The following is a 23,843-nucleotide window of genomic DNA, read 5'->3' on the forward strand; positions in this document are numbered from 1 at the left end:
TCTCTTTTACAGCAGCTCTCTTTCATTGTGTGTGTTTCTCTCTGCTTCGTCATCCTTCTCACCTTGACCTTCCCGTCTTCATTCTGCCTCTTGCGTCAGGTTAGGTGAGCTGCTCTGAATTTCTGAAGTCAGAGACGACTGCACAAATGCCTGTCTTAGAGACACAGGCTAAAGACAAAATAAGAAAAGGACAGGGAGTTCCCGGGCAGTCATTGGTTAGGACTCTGCGCTTCCATTGCAGGGGGCATGGGTGTGATCCCTGGTTGAGAAGATCCGCTGGAGAAGGGGACGGCTACCTTCTCTAGTATTCTTGCCGGGAGAATTCCATGGACTGAGGAGCCTGGTGTGCTGCAGTCCATGGGGTTGGCAAAGAGTCAGACATGAGTGAGCAACTTTCACTCTGAGGAACTAAAATCTCGCATACCACTTGGCCAAATAATAGCAATAATAATAAAGGGATGGAAAGACAGGGGCTTTAAAATGAATTAGGTTGCCCTTCTCCGATCCCCTTTTTGAAGATTTAAATAGAGGCAAACAGATTTGGCTGCTGATTTAAGGGCCAGTGATCCAAGTGTGTACTATGTTATGTAAACCTTCTGGGCAATGTGGCAGCTGTTGAGCCAGGCATAGTCCAGATTTAAAAGAAATTAATCCAAAGGATTTGATTTGAAGGGTATATTTAGCACTCAGTGTGTTTGCTCTCAGCGATAAGAAGTTGGAGGCTGATCCATTAAAGAAAATTGGTGTCTCATACAAGTCGTGGTGTCTTCCTATTTGCCTAGGCACACACACACCTTCACCGGAGTTTTAAACTGTTTGCTTAGAGTGTTCGTTCTTTTAAAGATCATGTCTGTTGATTTTTATTTCTCAGTAGCCAGGAGACCGGGTCCATGTTTGCTGTGGGCGGTGGGCATGGCAAATGGGCCCTCGCCAGGTTCGCTTGCAGGTTGAAATGAAATAGAGAAAGGTCAAAAGTCGTTCTTGGCCTTGGAGCAGGGCTCACCTCAGATGCTGCCTGAATTGCTCATTGGTATTAGAATCTAGGGAGGCAAAGGCCATGAGGACTTTAGCTCAATTTAATACCTAAAGAAAAAACCATCCCCTCAAGGTCATGTGTTACTGTGAGAATTTAGTGCATTAAGAGGACAGGAGGTCATATTGATCCCATAGTTGTTGAATTTTATTTTATTTATTGTTATTTTTTGTCTTTTGGCCACACCTCACAGCATGTGGGATTTGAATTCCCTGACCAGGGATTGAACCTGAGTCCCCTGTATTGAAAGTGCAGAGTCTTAACCACTGGACCACCAGGGAAGTCCCAGTAGTTGCTGAATTATAAAATGAGATCAAACTCCTTTTATCTCAGCCTTACTCATGACTTGACTTTGTTCTAGGATTTTGCCGAGCTTGTGAAAATGCCAGGCACTTTTCCATTTGACTCTTATAATACTCCTTCAAATTAGGAGCATTTTTTTTCTTTTTATGGATAAGGTCTCAGATCCAGAGAGGTTCAGGCATTTGCCCAAGGTCACACTAGGCTTATCTTGATCTCCAGGGGAACCTCAGGTCAGTCTCCGGGGGGTAGGGGGGAGTCATCCTCTCTGTACAGGGTTGCAGTGAGGCGGGGAACTCAGAGCTGCAGACCCAGCTGCTGGCTCATATGCACTCAGCCAGGGCCCGACGTGGGCACCTGGGAGGGCAGTGGAGCAAAGAGGCAGGGCAGGCCAGGCACCTGCTCGGCTAACACCTGGCCCCCTGTCTTGGCTGCTTCTCCAAGGGCAGCGCTGTGGCTTGGTGGCCTGTGATGTCACCGTGTGAGCACTTCCTTAGCTGTGTAACAGGAGGTCACATGGGAAGTTGTATCTCTCTGGAATCAGTAATGAGGTGGCTTCCACCCTGTGAGGGGTGTATCTGGGGCGATCTGTGGGAAAGAGCGGGGTGCATGACAGAGGGGCCGCAAGGAGGTCATGGAGGGTAAGTCACTGAGCAGGGCAGCAGGGGCAGCCATGGTGTTTGGGGCAGTGGGGCGTCTCCTTGCCTCTCTTCGGCAGGACCAGGATGGAGGGCAGGCCGCGGGTCCACTGGATGCTGAGAAGGGAAGTTGTACACGAGCCAGCCGGCTGGGGTCCAGTCTCCCCGCCCTTGGAGGTTCCTGGCTGCGAGCACTGCGGGGTACATGTTGGGGAGCAAAGCTGGGGCCCTGGAATAGGCTCAAGCCAAGGTGGGTCTCCACGTGAGCGAGCTCTGTCCATTCCACCCCTGCCAAGAGCCCGCAGAAGCGCCCTGGGATTTGGCCACTTATGTAGGAGTTCAGGTCAAGTGTTAACCAGAAAAGCAGTGATTACTAGCAGAGATAAAACAGCAGTCTTTTCCGGCTTTACGAAGAGATATTTACCTTTTTTTTTTCCTAACCCTCTCTATCACCCCGCTCCCTGGTAGCTCAGATGGTAAAGGATCCACCCGCAATGCAGGAGATGCAGATTCGATCTCTGGGTCGGGAAGATCCCCTGGAGGAGTGCATGGCAGCCCACTCCAGTATCTTGCCTGGAGAATCCCATGGACAGAGGAGCCTGGCGGGCTACAGTCTGTGGGGCTGCAGAGTCTGACATGACTGAGCGACTAACACTTTGACTTTCTACCTCCCCCATCTCCGGTATAAAGACAGAGCCTAGAAGAAACAGGAAAAGGAGAAAGAACCCCTTACCAGTCCAAATCGCCTGTAAGGCAGGAAAGATAATTTTGCTCGTATATGGGGTTGGGATTGTAAATTGAGCTGAATGCTGATTGTAAAGCTATTAATTCTTCCCTGGGGGATAGGGAAGAAGGATTTTAATTAGGAGAGTTGTAGACCATAGTTGCAAGAAATAAAATCATCTGTTCTTTTCTGGTTGTATCAACAAGTTCAGATTCTTCATGGCACCGGACACGGATGAAGATAGATGGACCATTAATTGATGCTGCAGGCTAGAGCCTGGTCCAGGCCTCCTGCCAGGGGCACCCTCAGTGCTCATTTTCCATCCATCAGATCAGATCCTGTCATTCAGGCACAGCATGTGCTCAGCTGTAACATTAGACTTCAAGCCCGAGATGGTGACCACCAGGCTGACCTTTAACTTGATAGGAAGATCGTCATTGTTGACTGAGTTTCCATGGTTTTGATGTGTTTGATTGGTGATTTAAGATTGGAGGGAAGGAATCTGATTCTGTTTTTTTTTTGTTTGTTTGTTTGTTTTAACATTCTTGGGCTGTTCACCTCTCAGCCTCACTCAGTCATTTCTTTGGTCAGTCGGCCTGTCAGTAAATCTTCACAGAGTGCCTGCTCTGTGCCAGCCCGGGGCGCAGGGTTCTAGGCCATAAATAGGCATAGGCCATAAATGAGACGAGCCAGCTCCCTTGTGGAGCTCACGTCCTCTACACACTCCAGTGGATCTTCTCTGACATGGATACTAAATCTCCATAATTTTTCAATTAAGCCTGTTCAGAGGCTTTCAGTAGCCCTCTGCTGACATGAATGAAGTCAGAATTTCTTAATCTATTAGCTGGCGTGTGTGTGTTAGCCGCTCAGTCATATCCAGCTCTTTGCAAACCCAAGGATTGCAGCCCACCAGGCTCCTCTGTCCATGGAATTCTCCAGGCAAGAATACTGAATGAGTTGCCCTTCCCTCCTCCAGGGGATCTTCCCAACCCAGGGATTGAATCTGGGTCTCCTGCATTGCAGGCAGATTCTTTACCATCTGAGCCATGAGGGAAGCCCAGCTTGTGTGTCAAGAACCCTAAAACTTCCCAGCTTCCTCTCTCTCTGCCACCGCCAGACTGGAAGCTTCCTCTGTGCTCGCAGTGGCTGGCTCACTGCTACTCACCTGCTCTCCTCTCTTCTCTTCCTCGGCGCTTCATGTTGGATGCCCTCCCCATGTCTTTCCATCTTTCCTCATCATTGAAGACCATCTCCAGCCTTCCTTCTATCATGAAACATTACGCCTGATGCCCTAGGCCACATGTGGCTGCTCAAGATTTTAATGCCTGCTACCGCCTCTGCCAGGCTCTCAGCTCCATCTGGAGTCCTGCTGGGCTCCAGCGGCCATCATTTGGTGCTGTGTGCTTGCACGTCTATGCTTGGTATAAGCTGCTGGTGGCTGGAAACACTTCTTACTGACATTTTTATTCCGTGCAGTGTCTGGCACACAGTAGGTGTTCATTAAGTGTTCGTTGAGACATGAAGTTTTTTTTTTTTGTTTCATGTATGAGCTTTTTTGCACCCAAAGATGCTGAGATGATCAAATAGCACGGTAACCCTGGGTTAGAAAACAGGACACTTTTTCCAGTCCCATTTGTCAGTTGTCTGTTGTGTTCCTTCAGCACAGATTGAAACTAGAATGCAGTCACTCCATGGTTTTAGCTGAGAAGTTTTTTTTTTAATAGACTTTGTATTTTGAGATAATTAGAGAATCACACACAGTTGTAGGAAATAATAGAGATGCCTGTACATTTTGCTCACTTTCCCCCTATGGTAACATCTTGCAAAACTGTGGAACAGTATTGCAATCAGGATATTGACAATGATGCAATCCACCAATCTTGTTCAAATTTCCTCAGTTTTATGTGTAGGGGTGTGTGTGTGTGTTTAGCTCTATAAAATATCAAATATGTGTGTTTGTATATTCAGTAGCACAGTCAAGTACAGAAGAGTTCACTTCAGCTGCTCAGTCTTGTCCGACTCTTTGTGACCCCATGAACTGCAGCCCGCCAGGCTTCCCTGTCCATCACCAATTCCCAGAGCTTGCTCAAACTCATGTCCAAAGAGTTGGTGATGCCATCCAACCGTTTCATCCTCTGTCATCCCCTTCTCCTCCTGCCTTCAATCTTTCCCAGGATCAGGGTCTTTTCACATGAGTCAGTTATTCCCATCAGGTGACCAAAGTAATGGAGCTTCAGCTTCAGCATCAGTCCTTCCAATGAATATTCAGGACTGATTTCTTCTAGGATTGACTGGCTTGATCTCCTTGCAGTCCAAGGGACTCGCAAGAGTCTTTTCCAACACCACAGTTCAGAATCATCAGTTCTTTGGCACTCAGCTTTCTTTATGTTCCAATTCCCACACTCATGCATGACTACTGGAAAAACCATAGCTTTGACTAGATGGACCTTTGTCAGCAAAGTAATGTCTCTGCTTTTCAATATGCTGTCTAGGTTGACCTTAGTTTTTCTTCCACAGAACAATTACATCACAAATAACCACACATCGGTTCTCCACGTCTATAAATTTTTTTCAAGGACATTATATAATTAGAAGCATAGACCATGTGACATTTTGAGGGTTTTTCCCACGATTTGAAAAGTTTTAGGAGCTGAAATGAATAGCTTTTTCTTGGTGGTGAAATGGAATTCTCACCCTAAAGGACAGGCCACCAAATTAGACTTTTTTTTTTTTTTGTAATATAAGAGATACTCTCTCTGAATGAATATGTATATAGGTCCAAGATAGCGTCTGACTTTTTATTAATTATAAAGCTGTGTTTCCTGCTTTGAGGGCTCAGCTTGTGCCCCATTATCATGAGAGGTTCTGTAAAACGTGTGCAAACCTTGAGAAAGTTACTCTTTGGATGATAGATGAAATATCGCCACCTTCTGTTCATTGTGAGACGTACCACTGACTTTCAGGAGGCCGTGTTGTGTCCTTCCTTTGCTTTTGAAAGACCATCGATAAATTCTCCCAGGTCATAGGCAATCAGCTCTTAAAAATGTGAACATAGGATCCTTATTATAGGTTAAAAATAATAGTATTTTGTTTTTTATTCACTGCACTGTTTAAAAAGTTATCTCTGTGGTATGCAGTGAGCAGACTTAAGTTGAATTATTCAAGGTGCAGAAATACATATAAGTTCATATAGCATAATAGGACATGCTGTTATATTTGCTGTATGATACTGCCTAGTACCCTATTAGCTGCTTTATTTATGAAGCTTGTGGTAAAGAATAAGCCAGGAACTTTGGAAAATAATTATACAAAGCAGTGATATTTTTATAATTGTTGTTCAGTCACCCAGTCACGTCTGACTCTTTGGGATCCCATGGACTGCCAGATTTCCCTGTCCTTCACCGTCTCCTGGAGCTTGTTCAGACCCATGTCCACTGAGTTGGGGATGCCATCCAACCGTCTCGACCTCTGTCATCCCCCTCTCCTCCTGTCTTAAACTTTTCCCAGCATCAGGGTCTTTTCTAATGAGTCGGCTCTTCACATCAGGTGGCCAGAGTACTGGAGCTTCAGCATCAGTCCTTCCAATGACTATTCAGACTGATTTCTTTCAGGACTGACTGGTTTGATCTCCTTGCAGTCCATGTATAATAGCACAATTTCAAAAGCAAAACGTCTTTAGGTAATTTTAGAAAAGTTTTCCCCTTGAGATATTTTAAAATATCCTAATATGTTGATGTATGACAGAAACCCACAAAATTCTATAAAGCAATTATCCTTCAATTAAAAAATAAATTAAAAAACATTTAAGGCATGAATATAACTTGTCTTTAAAATAATATTACTTTAATAAGTTTTTTTTAATGAAGACTAAACCCTTTATTCTCATAGCATGCTTGGGGGAAAAGGGATGCTCTTTTTGTAAACTGGAGACAGTGTGGCCAGGGAAGTTGTGCCCCAGCCGATGTCACGTGAGCCGACTCACAGAGCAGCAAAGTGAGGAGTCTGCCAGCCCAAGCCCCTGGTGGCAGGGACTTGCCTCTGCTGTTTTATTTTTCACTTCTCATACATTTTGCTTCTGTTATTTAATTTATGAACTTAGTATGTCTGGTTTGTAACAAAGACCAGAGGAGTGTACAGAGTGGTATTGATGGGCCCCCCAGCCACGTGACACCTCTGTCTTTCTGCTGTGACAGCTGCTAAATCAGCGTAGCCTTCTGTTCATCTGTATCCTGCTTGATTCAACATGCATAAACATAACCGCACGTCTGTAGCTTGGTTCCTTTTACAAAAAATAGGATACTTCGGAGAAGGCAATGGCACCCCACTCCAGTACTCTTGCCTGGAAAATCCTATGGACGGAGGAGCCTGGTAAGCTGCAGTCCATGGGGTCGCTAAGAGTCGGATACGACTGAGCACCTTCCCTTTCACTTTTCACTTTCATGCACTGGAGAAGGAAATGGCAACCCACTCCAGTGTTCTTGCCTAGAGAATCCCAGGGACGGGGGAGCCTGGTGGGCTGCCGTCTATGGGGTCACACGGAGTCGGACACGACTCAAGTGACTTAGCAGCAGCAGCAGTAGCAATATGAATGTTATTCTGGAGCTTACTTTTCTCACTTCACATGTCATGCGACACTCCCAGTCTTCCCTCCTTTACCTCCCCTCTTTTCTCTCTCTCCTCTCCCTCTTTTCTCTCTCTCCTCTCCCTCTTTTCTCTGTCTCCTCTCCCTCTTTTCTCTCTCCTCTCCCTCCCCCCAGTATCTGTATATCTCTTTGTGTGTCTGCTCACTCAGTTTGTCTGACTCCTTGCAACCCCATGGACTGTAGCCCGCCAGGTTCCTCTGTCCATGGGATTCTGCAGCCAAGAATCCTGGAGCGGGTTATCATTTCCTCCTCCAGGGGATCTTCAAACCCAGGGATTGAACCTGACTGAGTCTCTTGTGTCTCCTGCATCGGTATTCGGATTCTTTGCTGCTAGTGCCACCTGGGATGCCCATATGTCTCCATTTCTCTCTGTCATTATCTCTGTATCCCTTGATCCTATTAGTAGTGCAGGGTATGAATATACCATAATTTGTCTAGTCATCGCCCTATGGAGATATTCATAGGCTTTCAGTTTTTTTAATATCAATTATTATTTTTTAAAGGTTGCAAACACTTTTGGACATCTATCTTTGTGTGCTGGTATTTTAAATAGTGTCAGATTCTCACAAGAGATCTGGGTCAAAGATTATCTATGTTTTTAACTTAACTTGGCTTTATAAACTTTGATTTTTGTAAAGTATTAATATCCTCCCAATACTGCATTGTGGCCTAAAAACTGGTACTTTTCTGGTGGCAAGTTCTCTGCCTGGGCTTTAGCCCTCTTGCCCTTTGTGGGTAGAGGGAGAGAACGGTCACCGAATATAGATGTCTGGGATATGATGGCCCTCTTAGTTGACCGTTAAGAATGGAGTGTTAGCAATAATACATTCATTCTAGAAATCTGTGTGTTTCTCAGCTAAGGCAGGACTTGTCCCCTTCTTGACCTTAGTTACACAGGAGTACAGCAGAAGTTTACATCATGAATTTCTTCAAAGTCCATTACCGTTGAAACCCATTTGCACTAAGAGCTGCCACTTCTTATGTATGAAGTTGTGGTAATGAATGTGATTTTAAAAAGCCCTCTCTGGAGACTGAAATAGGGTGGCTGGAGGAAGTGTCTCTGGAGACGTAGCACCCACTGGTCCTCTGTCCCCCTCAAGGTTGAATTGGGTATCTGCGAGATTCCCCTAGGCAGATTAGAATGATATCGCCCTTCCTCTAAACTGATGTGTTTTTTGGCATTCTAATACTAGAAGATCTAATCATTTCACTTAAGAGCTGTATGTTGCCAACGAATCTGCCGGTACTCTTCTGCCAGCCAAGGCTGTCACATTTGGTGTTAAATCGGGACAGCTTGGCTCTACAGAATCCCACCCTGGGACCCGCAGAAGGCGTCTCCAGATGGGCTTATCTCTAGGATGCTTCCCAGCTCTGAAAATGTTCCCATGTCGACGAACGGACATTGTTGAATGTAGGCTCAGCCCAGGTGTCCATAGACACCCAGGCCAGCACAGTGGTCCTGGGATCGAACGCTTGTTTCTGCATGCCGTGTTGAATGTTCTTATGGATAGCCATGACGTGTTGTGATTGTTCCATGAATATCCTTGGTGACTGTTCTGTTTTGCTGCCCACTGCAGCTTAATGCGATGGCAAATCGTGCTGCAGGGAAAGGCTATGAGAACGAAGACAATTATTCCAATATCAAGTTTCAGTTTATCGGGATAGAGAACATCCATGTCATGAGGAACAGTCTGCAGAAAATGCTGGAAGGTAAACCATTTCCTTATGCACAGCACTGAAAAAAATGCAGTTAAATGTTTTGATGCCAAAGAGGAATAAGAGAGTCTCTTGATGTGAAAATTGTGCTTTACTATGACGTTGTTTGCTGGGGTGGGATCAGTTGGGAAGAATTTAGGGACTCTTTACACATTTAACAGCCATTCTCTTATTTTTGGTGTCATGGTGGAGTGGTTCTGTCACGTGGTCATTAGCTGTCAGCCTCTTTCCCGTGGTACACCGAAGAGAAGAGTGCACAGGGATATATTTTCTGTCTCCCTCGTACTAGTGTGGCCCACGTGCAAGACCATGTGGAGATAAAGCAATCCTGCCTTGAGAGCAATTGTCAACTGTTTGCGTATGGACATGTTTCATAAACTGTTTGTGTATGGACATGAGTTTCATAAACTGAATCCCAGTGCTTGAGCAGCCATTGGAAGGATGTTGAGGGTAGTGGTCCTCCTTTCCATCAGCAGCAGCCACTGTCGCGGAACCCCTCCACCTGTCCCTGCCCCCAGCAACGAGCACCAGGAGACACGTGCACACAGGCTTCCAGGCTCAGGGGGAGAGGAAGTCACAGAGCTGGGCTGTGTGACACAGAGCAGTTATTCGTGTGGCCACACCAGCCATAAACGAATTGCCAGAAATCACGTATTTCAAGCAAAACCGTCTTCATCGACTGGTTATGCCCTTGTGAGCGTCAAGGCCCAAAGAGGAGCCTGTTGCCATGTCCACCACTTCTAGCTCTCGTGGGAACTGAAGAGAAAGAGGAGGGTGCAGAACCCAGAGCTTTGGGTCTGGGGACCAGTGTGCGTGTGTGCTTAGTCCCTTTGTTCGTGTCCAGCTCTTTGCGATCCCATGGACTCTAGCCCGCCAGGCTGCTCTGTCCATGGGATTCTCCAGGCAAGAGTACCGGAGTGGATAGCTATGCCCTCCTCCAGGGGGTCTTCCCCACCCAGGGATCAGGCCCACGTCTCCTGTGCCTCCTGCACCGCAGGCGGGTTCCGCACCACTGAGCCACCTGAGAAGCCCGCCTGGGGACCAGGAGAAGCTGTAAATGCTGTGCTGCTCCCATGTCTAGGGGGTGACGCCCTGGGGAGGTGGCCTGCCTGTGAGGGGAAGGGGTGCGCGGTCCTCTCTGAAGGAAAATATGGGGCCTGGAGTGAAAAGGGACAAAGGGAATGCTGAATTACCTTTTTCTCAGAATACCCATCTGCTCTCAGTTCTCTGCTTAATTTCCCTGCGTAATGAGAGCAGGATGTAGTGAGAACCTAGAGGTGGGGCTGGAGGAACTTGAGTGGCACGGACAAGCCTGATTTCCATTGTCCTTCCTGGGATCCTGGGGTCATCTCGGTCATTATGGAACTTTAAATGCATCATGTATGTTCTTTGAGGCTCTGTTACCTGCTGTAAAATGAAACTATTGAACTAATAATTTCTGTGGACCCATCTAGCCCTGATGGTTCTGTGAGTCCACAGTTTGATGCCCCTGGTTGCAAATAGTTTAAAATGGAACCTTTGAATGGTTAGGGAAAAACCCTCTTTTTGCATCAGTTAAAAAAACAGGGCTTCCCTGGTGGCTCAGCTGGTAAAGAATCTGCCTGCAATTCAGGGGACCTGGGTTCAGTCCCTGGGTTGGGAAGATCCCCTGGAGAAGGGAATAGCTACCCACTTCAGTATTCTAGCCTGGAGAATCCCATTGACTGTATAGTCCATGGAGGCACAAATAGTCGGACATGACTGAGCAACTTTCACTTTGCATCTGTAGAATAATCACGGCTGCAGAGCTATCTCCATCTCTCCTCCACATGAACTTTGTTGTGTCTCAGGTGACAGGAGGGCTTCCCTGGTGGTTTAGATGGTAAAGAACTGCCTGCAGTGCAGGAGATGTGGGTTTGATCCCTGGATCAGAGAGATCCCCTGGAGGAGGGCATGGCAACCCACTCCAGTCTTCTTGCCTGGAGAATCCCATGGACAGAGGAGCCTGGTGGGCTACAGTCCAGTCACAAAGAGTCAACATGACTTAGCGACTAAACAACAGCAGGAGGTGACTGGAGCGTGCTCTGGGCTTCGAGATTCATCAACTTCTAGAGATTATTGTGGATGGTGTGCCTGTCCCTGCTATATGCTGTGCTTTTTAGAAGTTGGCAAACTGGACCAGCTCGGCACTGTTATTGATAGAGTAGTCTGATTTTAGTATGAAGACGGTTCATGATCAGAATCTTTAAAAATGTATCCTTTTTAGTAATGTCATAAGCTGACTTTTGAGAATATATGTTTTCTGCTATATATTCTCAAAAGAAAAAATATATCTTTTTCAGGGCTTCCCAGGTGGTGCTAGTGGTAAAGAACCCGCCTGCCAATGCAGGAGACATGAAGAGTTGTGGGGTTGCAGAGTCAGACACAACTGAAATGACTTAGCACGCACGCATTTTCTTATATGCATAAGGCGACTTCCGAGAGTGCTTGTCACGTGGCAGTCTGGCTTTTGTTTTAAAAGGAGCATTTACTTGGTTTCTTGAGGAACCTTGTCTCCTGCCCTCAGACCTGTGGTCTGACTTGCTGTTTCTCGAGGCCCAGCAAACTGATAGAGTTCCAGAGGGAGGGCGGCCTGTGTTCCTCAGGGGACCATGGTTCTTCTGCACCACTTTCTCGGCTCTGCGTCGGCCCCATAAGCGAGGACGGCTCTCTGGATGCCTTTCAGGGGACTTGACCGATGTCCAGCTATCTGTTTTCACCAAGTAAATTATAAACCACTCGTGGAGGCTTCAGCTGATGAAGTGATGCAATCAGACCCACCTTTTGAGGCTTTCTCTCCTTCCAGTAGTTGTCATGACATCAGAGAGACTGGGAGATTTGTACCGCTGCTCACTTGGTAGGAAGGGGAAGAATGCATTTCCTTGATGATTATTATCTTCTTCTCCGGGTTATTGATATTACCAGAAAAGATGCTGAATAACAGAAATGAAACGTTTTGCATTCTGCCCCTATATGGCCCTGTCTCTGAGCAAGAGCGGCAGGAGATTTCATCAGAAACTGAACTCCAGGACCAAGTTCATGTCTGGTGTGGGTCCTTTTATAGAGCTCATTGATTGAATGTTAACTTCCTTTCAAAATAACTTTATCTGTGTGTTTGGCTGCGCTGGGTCTCTGCTGCTGTGAGGGCTTTCCCCTGGTTTCAGAGAGCGGAGGCTGCCCTCCAGTCTCACTGTGGTGGCCTCTCTTGCTGCGGAGCGTGGGCCCCAGGACACGCAGGCTTCGGTGGTCGCGGTTCCCGGGCTCTGGTGCACAGGCTCCTTAGTTGCGGTGCACTGGCTACGTTGCTCCACAGCATGTGGGACCGTCCAGGATCAGGGATTGAACCTGTGTCCCCTGCACTGGCAGGCAGATTCTCTACCACTGAGTCACCAGGGAAGCCCTTGAATGTTAACCTTGGTTTCTAAGTTCTTACCCCAAACTGTCTTGTGGCATTCCCACCTCCCAGTGAAAAAACCCTTTCAGTTATGTACCAATTTTAACTGAGTTAAATATGAAGTGCTTTTCACAGAGCCTTTCCTTACTTCCCTCAGTATGACACTCTACGGATCCATCCCTGTTGCTGCAAATGGCATGATTTCATTCTTTTTAATGGCTGAGTAATATTCCATTATAACACATCTGGCTGCAAGGTTCCCGTGAAATATTTCTTTCTGCCCAGAGTTAATATTGCAGGTCTCAGCCCCACTGTCCTTTTCATCTGAAACTTTTTTCCCCCCTCACCTCCTTACTTTATGACATGATGGCTAATTCATCCTGGAAGTAAAGAAATATAAGTTAAAACCTCAAAATACCATTTTGAATTATAGTTTTAAAATTCAAAATTGAAAAGTTAAATTTATTTACATATTTAAATTTAAATTGGAGAAGGAAATGGCAACCCACTCACAGTATTCTTGCCTGGAGAATCCCCACGGACAGAGGAGCCTGGGAGGCTACAGTCCATGAGGTTGCAAAGAGTGGGACACGACTGAAGCGACTTAGCATACATGCACTGCTTCCTTATGGGTGGCTTTTCTTAATTCCTTTATTCAAGAGATGTGAAGTAAGCAGCATTTCAGAGGCAGGGAAGCGCATGCCCTTGTGGTATGATCTGTGTCCACTCAGCACAAGTTCATCAAACATAATTTAATAAACCACATGCCGGGCTGGGTGGGTGTTTTCTCAGCAAGTTGTTTGACAGAGATACAAGCCTCAGCCTGACAGCGATCAGATGGGAGCGGGGTCAGAGCACGGGAACAAAAGCCCAGTGCCCAGTCAGCAGTTGGGACAGTACTACAGTGAAGGGCTGTTTATAAGAGTCACTGGAAACAATTGGGATCTTTATAGCAGGCCCCAAGTGGTAACCACTTTTGTCATTTGTCCTGGAATTGGGGGCAGTGATGATGGAGAAAGTTTTGTGGTGAAATCAGCTGGCCCCAGAGACATCTGATCTGTGCTTCTCTGTGAAGCCCGATTATTCGGAACCTTTGTTGGGAATGAAGGGACTGTTGAAAGCAGGGAACTTGGAGTGCGTCCCAGGAGGCACCGCTGTAGCGGGTACTGTGGGCTCATGGCCCCTGCTCTAGGAGCCCCACCAGGGGGTCTCAGGGGCACTGAAATCTAGAAGGGAGCAGTCCCCCAACACACCTGGCTCCAAGGTTCCCATGAAATATTTCTCTCTGCTCAGGATTAACGGTGCAGCTCTCAGCCCACTGTCCTTTTCATCTGATACTTTTTCCCCTCACCTCCTTACTTTATGAGATGATGGCTAATTCATCCTGGAAGACGTGGTAGAGTTCAACCTTTTATATTCAAATTTTTCATTTTTAAGTATTTTCTGTAGTATTGCCTACAAGTTTATGCTATGAAGTTCTACCATATATGAGCTAATAAAAAACTATAATGGTTGATCTTTTTTTCAGTTTTCTATCTTCTGACTTTCCCCCAGTATTAATTTCCTGAGATTACTGACTTATTAGATGAGAAGCAGCCAGTAAGACATGGCTGATAAACCTGGTCATTGTCCCTCGGACTTGCCCAGTTGAGTGTTTGCAGTGAGGTTTGCAGTGAGTGTTCTGTTAGAGCAACCGGGCTCTGCATCAGGCTCACTGGTTATCAACTCATGGTTATTTGGCAGAAAGAAATCCATCAAGAGTATGCCCTTGCTCTCTGTGTTGTAAGAGGATGGATAATGTGGTGTGAGAGCGCTGGATGGCGGTGCCTGGGGTAGACAGTAGGACCACAAGCACCGAGGCAGAGAGGAAAGAGCATGACCCTTTCGGGGGGTGTGCATTGTGACCAGGATTCCTGCTCAGGGATTCCCTGGCTGAGTGACCAGGGATGATTTAGTAAACCTCTTTAAGCCACACTTGCCAGTCTGAAAATTGGGAGTGAACATACCCTGTATGGTGGACAGTGGATGTAGAAGAACCCAGCAAAGTACCTGTTTATGGTAAATACTTCATCACTAGAAGCTACGTAGTTATCTCAGACACTCATCTGTACATCAGACAGTTACCGAGAGTTTTCTTTATGCTGGGCATTGCAGAGAAAAAAAATGTTTCCTTTAGTAATACAAAGTGACTTTTGATGTAGGGCAAAAGTCACGGTAGGAAGAGAAGATAATGCTTGCTTACAAGTGATCTCCCTGCGGGCTATCCTTGGGTGAGTCATATGGTGGGATGTTTTAATTGGATGTCAAAGCCAAAGACTTTGCCTCTGGGTGACTTTAGCAAAGGAAAGGACAAGAGAAAACAGATTTAATGAGAATGACTATTTTTAATCCTAATTATGCTTTACCTTGATGATCCCCAGGACAATTCAGGTTAAACATTTTCACCCTCGGAATTATCATTTCTGTTTTGTTCATCTTGACAGCTAGTGTTTTTGATAACTAAAACATTTACGAAAGGAACACTTGGAGAAGAAAGTGTCTCCCATAAAACTAAAGATAGACATGATTCATATTAGGGAGTACACGAGCAGTTTTTCCATAAGGCTGTGATTGAGATTAGGCAATTCAGTCTCTGCTTGCCAGTGACAATGTGGTTTCAGACTCAGTGAGCATGTTGGTCCTGGCAGCTTTATGGAAAGATTCTCCATTCGTTATGTTCCCAGCTACACATGCTGCTTTTTTCACCACTTCTGTTATTTGCTGCCAGCATCTTAATCTTATGTGATTCGTGGCCATCTCTCCAGCATCTAGTCACTAATATCTTATATCCACCTAGCTTCCCTGCTCTCAGGGCGCTTCCTTTTTCCAAACTAGACTTCTCTATTTCCATCTGCCTTACATTTCCTATTTTAGTCTTTGTCATTCCTTAAGCCCCACCTGCAGCTGAGTCCCTAATTGAGGTGGCCCATTTACTTTTCAATTTTAGATCTTAGAGACGAGAAAGACTGTTCCACAGGGCTGGTCTCCACCCAGCCGCTCTGGAGAAAGAAATGAGCTTCATGTAGGAAACGGCAAAGGAAGATCACCAGAGGTTAATTTTATCCCGAATAAATTTCCTATTTCCTCAGGTACCATAATAATCTATCTTTTCTTTTTAAATGTTGTTTTTATGCTTGTGGGGTATGTATAGTTACCCTGTTCTGTATAAGACCAATGTCACTAGACCTGGACATTAAACTCCCTGTTAGTAAGTCACAGTTCTCTGTGATCCAGGCAGATGCCTGCCTCTGAGGTCAACTGAAATGAACTTTGTTCAGCAAAATGGTTTGTCATTATTGGTTTGGGTTTGGCAACAAGGGTGAATGGATTAGTATTTCCGCCTTATCCTGAGTTTATCCAAACAAACCCACCAGTTTTACATGTGAAAATTCAGGCGCTAACTGTTGGAGTCTCGAGTGTACCCCCCATCTGACCACCTGCGGGCTGATTGCTTTCAAGAAGCACCCCTCAGCATCTGACGGCAAGCACGCTCTCAGTGAAAAAAAAATGCATGAAAGCCAGGGTGGCTGTTCCACCGAACATCCCGTTTAGATGTAACTAAAAGCAGACGTGTTAAACAGGGAGCCGTCCTCAGTGTGGAGGGAAGCAGCAGCTGGCCCCCTGGCCGCAAGCTCAGTGAGGAGGCGGCCTGGGTATCCTCTCCCGGGGCGCCTTTTAGGGCCTTGTTCTCTGAGCCGGCCGGTCCCCTCTTGCCTGTTGGCCCTGGCCGCTCCCTTAGCTGGAAAGCCCGGTATGTTTATTTTTAAACGTGCTGTCATTTCTACACCTGGTGGGAAGAGAAGGCGCAAGGGATCATTTGTTCTTGGACTGAGCTTCAGAGTTTGGACACCAGGACATCCCTCCTACTCCCTGGACTTTTTGAAATGGAGGCGGATGCCAGCCAGCCGTGAGCGCTTTCAAACACCCAGAAAGTCGAGCTGGTTCAGTGAAACGAATGTTTGCCAGTCAGCGTTATCTGTGGAAGATTTAAAGGCCTCAGTGTGTCCTGAGAATGCTTGGTGGAATGTGTGTATTTAGGATGGAGTTGAACGCTCTGGGTCACGGCCAGGGCTCGACAGATGGACCAAATGGCAGGCGCCCGCGGGAGGGGCTGCCTCGCAGAGGGTGTGGGGATGTCCGAGCGCCACGCGGAGGGCGCGTGCGGTATTGCTGCCGGCCCCATCCTCAGCTGAGGACAGATCCACTCCCCGCCCACCTGACTCAATTTCTCACCAGGGCCGCGCGCATTTTTCAACTGCAGTAGTTTCCGTGCCTGTCTTCAAGCTGCGTATGTACATAATCCCCCAAGGTCACAGGGAAGGTTTTCCCAGGGGCGCTGTGGCAGGATTGTTTTATGGCACCAACTTCTGCACGTGCTCCTGTCTTAGAGATGCTCCTTGGCCCAGGAGTGAGCCAGCCATCCTTTCCCATTTCCCCTAACCGACTGCCCCTTTGCCACCTTGCAAAAGGCAAACACCTTCATGCTTATCATGGTGCATTATTCCACGGTGCATAAGAGGGTGCGTGCTAAGTCGCTTCAGTCTTATCCAACTCTTTGTGACCCTATGGACTGTAGCCCGCCAGGCTCCTCTGTCCATGGGTTTCTCCATGCGAGAATACTGGGGTGGGTTGCCATGCCTTCCTGCAGGGGATCTTCCTGACCCAGGGATTGAACCCGTGTCTCTTATATCTACTGCATCGGAAGGTGGATTCTTTATCACTAGTGCCACCTGGGAGGCTCCATGGTGCATGAGAGGGCATAGAGTTTTAAAAATCATTGGAGAGGCATGTATGCAAAAACTTTTGAAAACTGCAAATCAGGTTAATCTTACTTGAACAAACTGAATCCCTGCTGGTGGAGACGGGGCAGCACCATGGTGTCAGGCAAAGGGACAGTGCCTTGAATCAGAGTGAAGCCCATTTCTCCTGCTTGGTGTCTAGCTCAGTGCAGGTTTTTGGAAGGAAGAATTTGGAATCTTAGCTGAAGATATTCATAATACTGTTTTCTTATGAAGGGTTTTTTTTTTTTTTTCTGGGAATCTTGGTGTTATTTCATCATCGCTGCCATCTGTGACTCAATTTTTTGTGTGTGTGACTCAATTTAACTGTTATACTTGTGCTTTTTTGTGTGTGGTTCTTATGCTCCAGGAAATATGAGTGAACCTTCTGTTATCTGGCATATTTGAGGGAAGGGCATCTGATAAATGGTTGTTAACAGTTAATATGTATTACAAATGCACAATGCTTTTAAAAGACAACACATTTAAATCTGGGAGTTTAGAGCTGGAAGGGCACTTAGATATAATTTAGTACACTTTCCCTATTTTAAACATGAAGAAACCAAAGCCCAAGGAAATAAACAAACTCGATGCCCATTATTTAATTTCCTTGATTAACTTATAGGATTCCTCAAAAGAGCTTTATAGGTATGAACCTGGTGAACTTTGGAATGTCATCTTTATGTTGTAGTCAGAACACTGAGCCGTAAAGCTTTTTCATGCTTCATGTTAACTAAAAGAGCAGCTCTTGAGAGGAAACCGCCTGTGATGATATTATAGAGGTGTTTACACACCTGCCTTAGTTTTGTAAAACACAGGTATCTTTGGAATCCTGGATCTTCATTTTCAATCAAAGGTAAAACCCCTAACTTGATGCTCTAGAGGTGTTCAGAAGTCTCATATTTAAATTCATATCCTTTACTCACTTTGAGGGAGGGTTGCTAGCAGGAGGAGTTTGATAATTTCCATTTAAGACTTTTAGGACAGTTCTTGGTGATAGACTTCTAGTTGGGAAGGTGCTGGAGTTCATTATTTAAGTCTTTTCCTCCAGAGCACTCATACTCAAGTGCTCCTTGGTGGTCCACTTTAAATATATTAGCTGGAAGAATAAATCTTACTTTTACTATGGCAACATTCAATGATTTTTATAATATTAGAGTTTAAACTTTACAAATACAATACTTCTGAACAGATGCAATGTCCCCTGTGAACAAAGAAGACAGAGAAGGCTTACTTGGAACTGGTTCAGTGGAATGACATTTAGCAAGCTTGGGCATTTATCTTGACTCCTCCAGAAAATGGCTACAATGAAGGAATCATTAACAGACTACCTGCAAATATGATCACATGTACAGTGAAAGACACCTGTATTTTGCTTCTGTAACAGAGTTTATCTTGCAGTGTGTGAACTTAAATCTCCCTCCATGAGTGATTTTCTGTGGGGACTGGAGAACTCTGGCTGGTTGAGGCACATTAAGGCCATCATGGATGCAGGAATCTTCATTGCAAAGGTATGCGATTGCAGAGAACAGACTATGGGGTAGAGCAGTGCACTGTGATACCAGACAGAGATCCGGTTCCCTTCCATGAACTCCCCTGTCCTAAGCTAGATGATACCTGGCTCGGGGAGCTGGCTTTGCAGACCTCCATGAAATCTGCCCTTTGAAGATGGGATTTTATGAAAGATAGAATGATGTTCAGTTGATAGTGTATCATCAAGGCAATCAACTGGTAAAATACTTTCACAGCAATCTGAAAGTAGTCTTCAATTATGCTTGGTTCTGGGTGGAGGAAAGAATTTTTTAAAAATTATTAATGATGTTTAATTTTCTTATCTTCATTTGAGCAGGAACAATAGTTTGCTTTCAGAAATTAGGAAGTAGAGAAAAGAAAAAGGGAAATAACCATTCGTGTTAGAATCACTTCTTGTCCTTTTACATTTTGTAAAAAGAAAAATCAGTATTGAAAAATGAATGAATGAAACATTATGAATAATTCAGGCACTAAACAAACCTACAAAGATGAAAGTTTGAGTTATCCCCCCCCACACACAAAAAAGTTATCCCAAAGCCTACCACCTAGGAAAAAACCTTCATTAATATGGATGAACATTATTGTAGACATCTTTCTGTATATAGATAAGATATAAATATTTTTATAAAATTGGGACTATATTAGTTTAAAATAAAAGCATAAAATTTACTTTGCATTTAATGGATAAAAAAGAAACTGAAGTAAACTGGGAGGAATTATTGAGCTTTCACTATGTTTTCCACCATAGAAATAGTATTTCCTAAAAGATACTTCTAAAGTTAAGAATAGAGATTATTAACAATAAATTAACAAATTAATGTTTAAAGAATTGGAATATAATTGCTTTACAATGTTGTTAGTTTCTGCTGTACAACAGAGGAAAGAATTTTCTATGAACGAGTACATCCAAATGTGAGTCACCAGAGTGACCCAGGCTCCAGGCTCCCATCTTAGCAAACAGCTACCCATTTTTCAGCAATGGCATAAGCAAACCTCATGTTCCTGAACCTGGTAGGTAGATTCCGTTCTGCCAGAGGAAGATTTTGCTGTAACTTTCATACAAGCTATTTTTGAATGCATTATCTTATTTTGTTTTATGGTGTTTTTTAAAATAAATCCCCCTCAGATTTATTACCTGAAGACAAACATCTTTTCTGATGACATGGTATGCTCCCCTTTATTAGATAATTCATTATTTAACAAATATTTATTCAATGCCAGGCACTTTTGCTTGGCTTTTGTTCTTTTATCTCTAACTTCACTGTTTCAGTTTATAATTTTTGTCTTTTCATTTTTGAGAATGATTGTGGCCAGCCGCAGCTCCAGCATTTCAATTGGAAAGGCTTATGGTGGAAGCTGGGCGGGGCCCAGAGGGGTAGAAAGTAGTCTAGGAGACATTTGTACAAGAAGCTTGCTTGTATGAAGTTCAGAAGCTGGGCTCCTGGCTTCCGGATAGAAGGGATGGGAAGTAATGCTTTGGTGACCAGCCCAAACTGCTCCTTGGCTCCGCCCTAACTAGATAGGTATGTGCATACTCAATAAATGCAGGAACAGGGTTGTGTACTGATTTTTCCTTTTTGCCTGGAAATCTTTTTTTGATTCTGTGAGTGCAAAACTGAACCTAATCCTGATTATTTTTTCTGTTGATTGCCATCCTTTGTGACTGCTGATGCTGTTTTTCAGGCAGTTTCAGAGGAAGGGGCCAGTGTGCTTGTTCACTGTTCTGATGGCTGGGACAGGACCGCTCAGGTGTGCTCGGTGGCCAGCCTCCTTCTGGAACCTCACTACCGGACTCTGAAGGGCTTCATGGTGAGTGCGGCCACCTGGCCACTGTCCTGTGCACACTGTGGCTGGGCAGAGTGGACTTCTGGCAACTATTGACAACTCTTCTTCCCTCCTCACCAATGTTATTTTTCTGTCAGTAGGTCAGCAAGATTAATTAAAGGGGGAAAGGTGAAATAAGCTTGGAATATGATGAATTTCTGGGATTTGGGAGCCAATTCAAATCGATGCTATTAAAGGTGAATTTGGGGGCAAATATATACATTCAGCAGTTTGCAAAATCGTTTCTTACATAATTTGTATTATGTTTCAAGTTTGATATATATTTTCAAGTTTGAGGTAACACAGGACTATAAAACAGAAAACACTTCAGAAAAAATATTTGGAGGAAAAAAGCTATAGGAAAACGTGTTTTCACTTACTGCTTTTGTATTTCAAATAATCCTTCACAGTTGTGGATGAGAATATTGAAAATGTCAGTGTCTTGGGGTTCTTTCCTGAAATTGTGAGTACATTCTCTCCTAGATCTAGCACTTTTTAGGTATGCATCAGAACTTGATGCATTGCTTCAATTGCAAGGCATCTGTGATATTTGTGTAGGTGTCTGGAAGGGTGAAGCTTTGGCTAAGCTGGGACCATTTTCTTAGAATGACTACAGGGACTTCCTAGTGGCTGGGAGCTTATCTGGTTTCTGCCTTTTTAAAAACTTTTTCGACTAACATTTAAAATTTTATTTACTTTTGGCTGCAATGGGTCTTCATTGCTGAGGGGTTGGTCTCCTTTACCCCATCCTTCACCACTGGCTCTTTTTGATTCCTTCCCATTAAATTTATAGGTTTTCAAGGCAAAACTTAAACAAATTTTTTTTTTTTAAAGAAAAGAGCTCTGGCTGTTTTACAGCATTGGTGATATTGACAGTATTATCCTATATAACTATTTTTTAAATTCCAGGCAATTTGAGAGTATAAATTTGTGTTACATCTCTGACTCCACAGCAGGGCTGAAATTTTCAGTATGCTCCAAACCCTCCTCATTCTAGAATTCTTCTAAAGTATATTAAAGATCACTGGAAAACTTTCCTTAGTCTCTTGTAAAGAGGTTGGTATTTCATATACTGCTAGGCAGCATGGGGTACTGACTGAAAGTTGGACTTGATGGGGTGTGATGGTTCCTGGAGCTGTTATCAGGTGGCATTGACCACTTTCTAAGAGTGTGATATTGGATGAGTAACCTCCTTGTTTCTCCCTCTGTAAAATGACAGTGATAGAACACCTCCTCCCCCTCACCCCCGTGAATGAGATGGTACATGAAGCGACATTAACAGTGCTTGTCAAGAGCATTCTGGGTGATGGCATTACATCTTCCCACGTCTACTCCCGTTTATTTCTCCTGCGGAAGACCTTCAGCTTTGCCCTCTGATGTGCACCTGTGTATGGGTAGATAGTGTTCATTCATTTGCAGGTTACCAAGGGTAGTGAATTGCGCTCCAAGAACTTTTGAATCCTTCAGAATCACTGGTCTGGTCTCTTACTTTCCCTCATTTGCTTCTCTCCATATTTATATTTTCTTATATAGGTATTAATTGAAAAGGACTGGATTTCCTTTGGTCATAAGTTTACTCACAGGTAAGAAGTGTTTTAAAATCTTATGATTTTAAATTGTGAATTTAAGGTTGAAAAAAAAATTGCTTCTGAACTTCTCAATTGAGTGGGGAATAATAGCCTGTTTTCAAAACTGCCTTGGGTATCTTATTCAGAAAGTTAAATTTTTGTTATATATGTTGTATCACAGATAAAGAAGTTCTAACTTGAGAACTCTTGGTATTTACTGAGCAGAACTAACTGATGTTAAATTTTTCCAGATGAGGCAGAGAAGTTGGTTCATTGACCTAGAAAGGATAGGCTCACTCTCCCTTCCACATGTATTTCACTTACTAGACTATTCCATTTTTCAAAGTGCAAATATTCCCTGTAAGCTACACATTGTAAAATGCCTGTAGAATAGTTTCTCTTTGATCTTCTACCCTAGGAGTTAAATTAGGCTCATCCTACGGCATTTGTGTCATGGGTGAGGTCTGTGCCAGGTGTCTCTGGGAAGCTAAGGTGGGACAGCAGCCTGGGCTTTTGAGTCCAACAGGTCAAGCCTCAAATCCAGGCTGTGGCATTTACTGTGTGGCTGAGGGCATCAGTGTTCTGAGTGTTGGTCTCCCACCTGTGAAAAGGGGAGCCTTTCCCTATTCCCTGGGGTTATGGCAAGGGTTTTAAAACCGTGTATGGGATTAACCTTAGCCTGAGGGCTTTCAATAAACAGAAGCTACTGGCCTCCTTTGGTTAGTGTGGAGAGTAATGCCTGATGGGTGCTGTGCTGTCTTTAATCCCTGAGTGTTATTAATACAGGTTGTAGCTGGTATGGTCTCATCTTTGGGGCTAAAATTTATATTTTAGACAGCATGCTGATAATGTAGAGGCTTCGATACACATTTTTGATTGGTTGAATGTTTTCTTAAATTCTAAATTTATGGAGCTCCTTGTATTTATTTTTGTAGTTTTTGCATTTAGCATTAGTTTATCATTTATTGTGGTGGTTTCCTGGATTTCTATTTCTATATTTTTCCAGGAAAGCAAAATGATTTGACTTTACAAATGAGAAAATTACCAGGGAGCCTTAAGATCACATTGTTTTCAGTTGGGAGTGGGGGGGGTTCTACTGTCTGCTAGGCACCTAGGACCTCTGAGAGAGAGGATCTGGGGCAGGAAGAACATGGAAGTGGCTGATAAGTGTGTTTTATGAGGAAAGAACCTATTGGGCAACCCCTTTATAAAGTTAACAAAGGTGAGTAGGACTAAACCCTTTGAAGGTTTCCAGTTTCTAATATTTCCACCCTTGGAAAAACTACTAAAGCAATCCTTCCTCATCTTTATTCCTTAAGTTGATTATCCATCACTTGAAAGATGACATTCTGTATTGTTATTCTGATTTGATGGCACCCAAATCACCCTTCTGGATTCTTTCTAAAATTCACGTAACAGTGTAGAAGGACTGGGCAGCTGTTCAAAAATCAACACAAACATGAGGAAGCAGATTCTGATGTACTCTTGAAAACAACAAAAGGGGAGATATAAAGGTATGAGGGAATCTGAGGTCACATGGAAATAAATTATTGACAAGTTTTAACACTGCTTTAAAAATGGAAATACCCCTTGAAACTTGGGGAATCAGTTTTTTAAAGTTGTTTTTCTTCCTAA

General features: G+C 44.4%; 1 protein-coding gene and 1 non-coding gene across 3 annotated transcripts in view; one reads left to right on the forward strand and one right to left on the reverse strand.

Moving 5' to 3' along the window:
- Positions 1-23,843, forward strand: part of MTMR7 (myotubularin related protein 7) — a 130,229-nt gene that overhangs the window by 70,757 nt on the left and 35,629 nt on the right. For both annotated transcript variants that reach the window (XM_069573327.1, XM_069573328.1), the window contains exons 7-10: positions 8,916-9,048; positions 18,685-18,794; positions 20,500-20,625; positions 22,174-22,223. In XM_069573327.1, the coding sequence (XP_069429428.1) occupies positions 8,916-9,048; positions 18,685-18,794; positions 20,500-20,625; positions 22,174-22,223 (419 nt within the window). The remainder of the gene's footprint in view (positions 1-8,915; positions 9,049-18,684; positions 18,795-20,499; positions 20,626-22,173; positions 22,224-23,843) is intronic.
- TRNAE-UUC (transfer RNA glutamic acid (anticodon UUC)) lies at positions 1,242-1,314 on the reverse strand. The gene has a single exon. It is a non-coding gene; the product is annotated as a tRNA-Glu (tRNA).

Source organism: Ovis canadensis, chromosome 26 (assembly GCF_042477335.2).
Source record: "Ovis canadensis isolate MfBH-ARS-UI-01 breed Bighorn chromosome 26, ARS-UI_OviCan_v2, whole genome shotgun sequence".
NCBI lineage: Eukaryota > Metazoa > Chordata > Mammalia > Artiodactyla > Bovidae > Ovis > Ovis canadensis.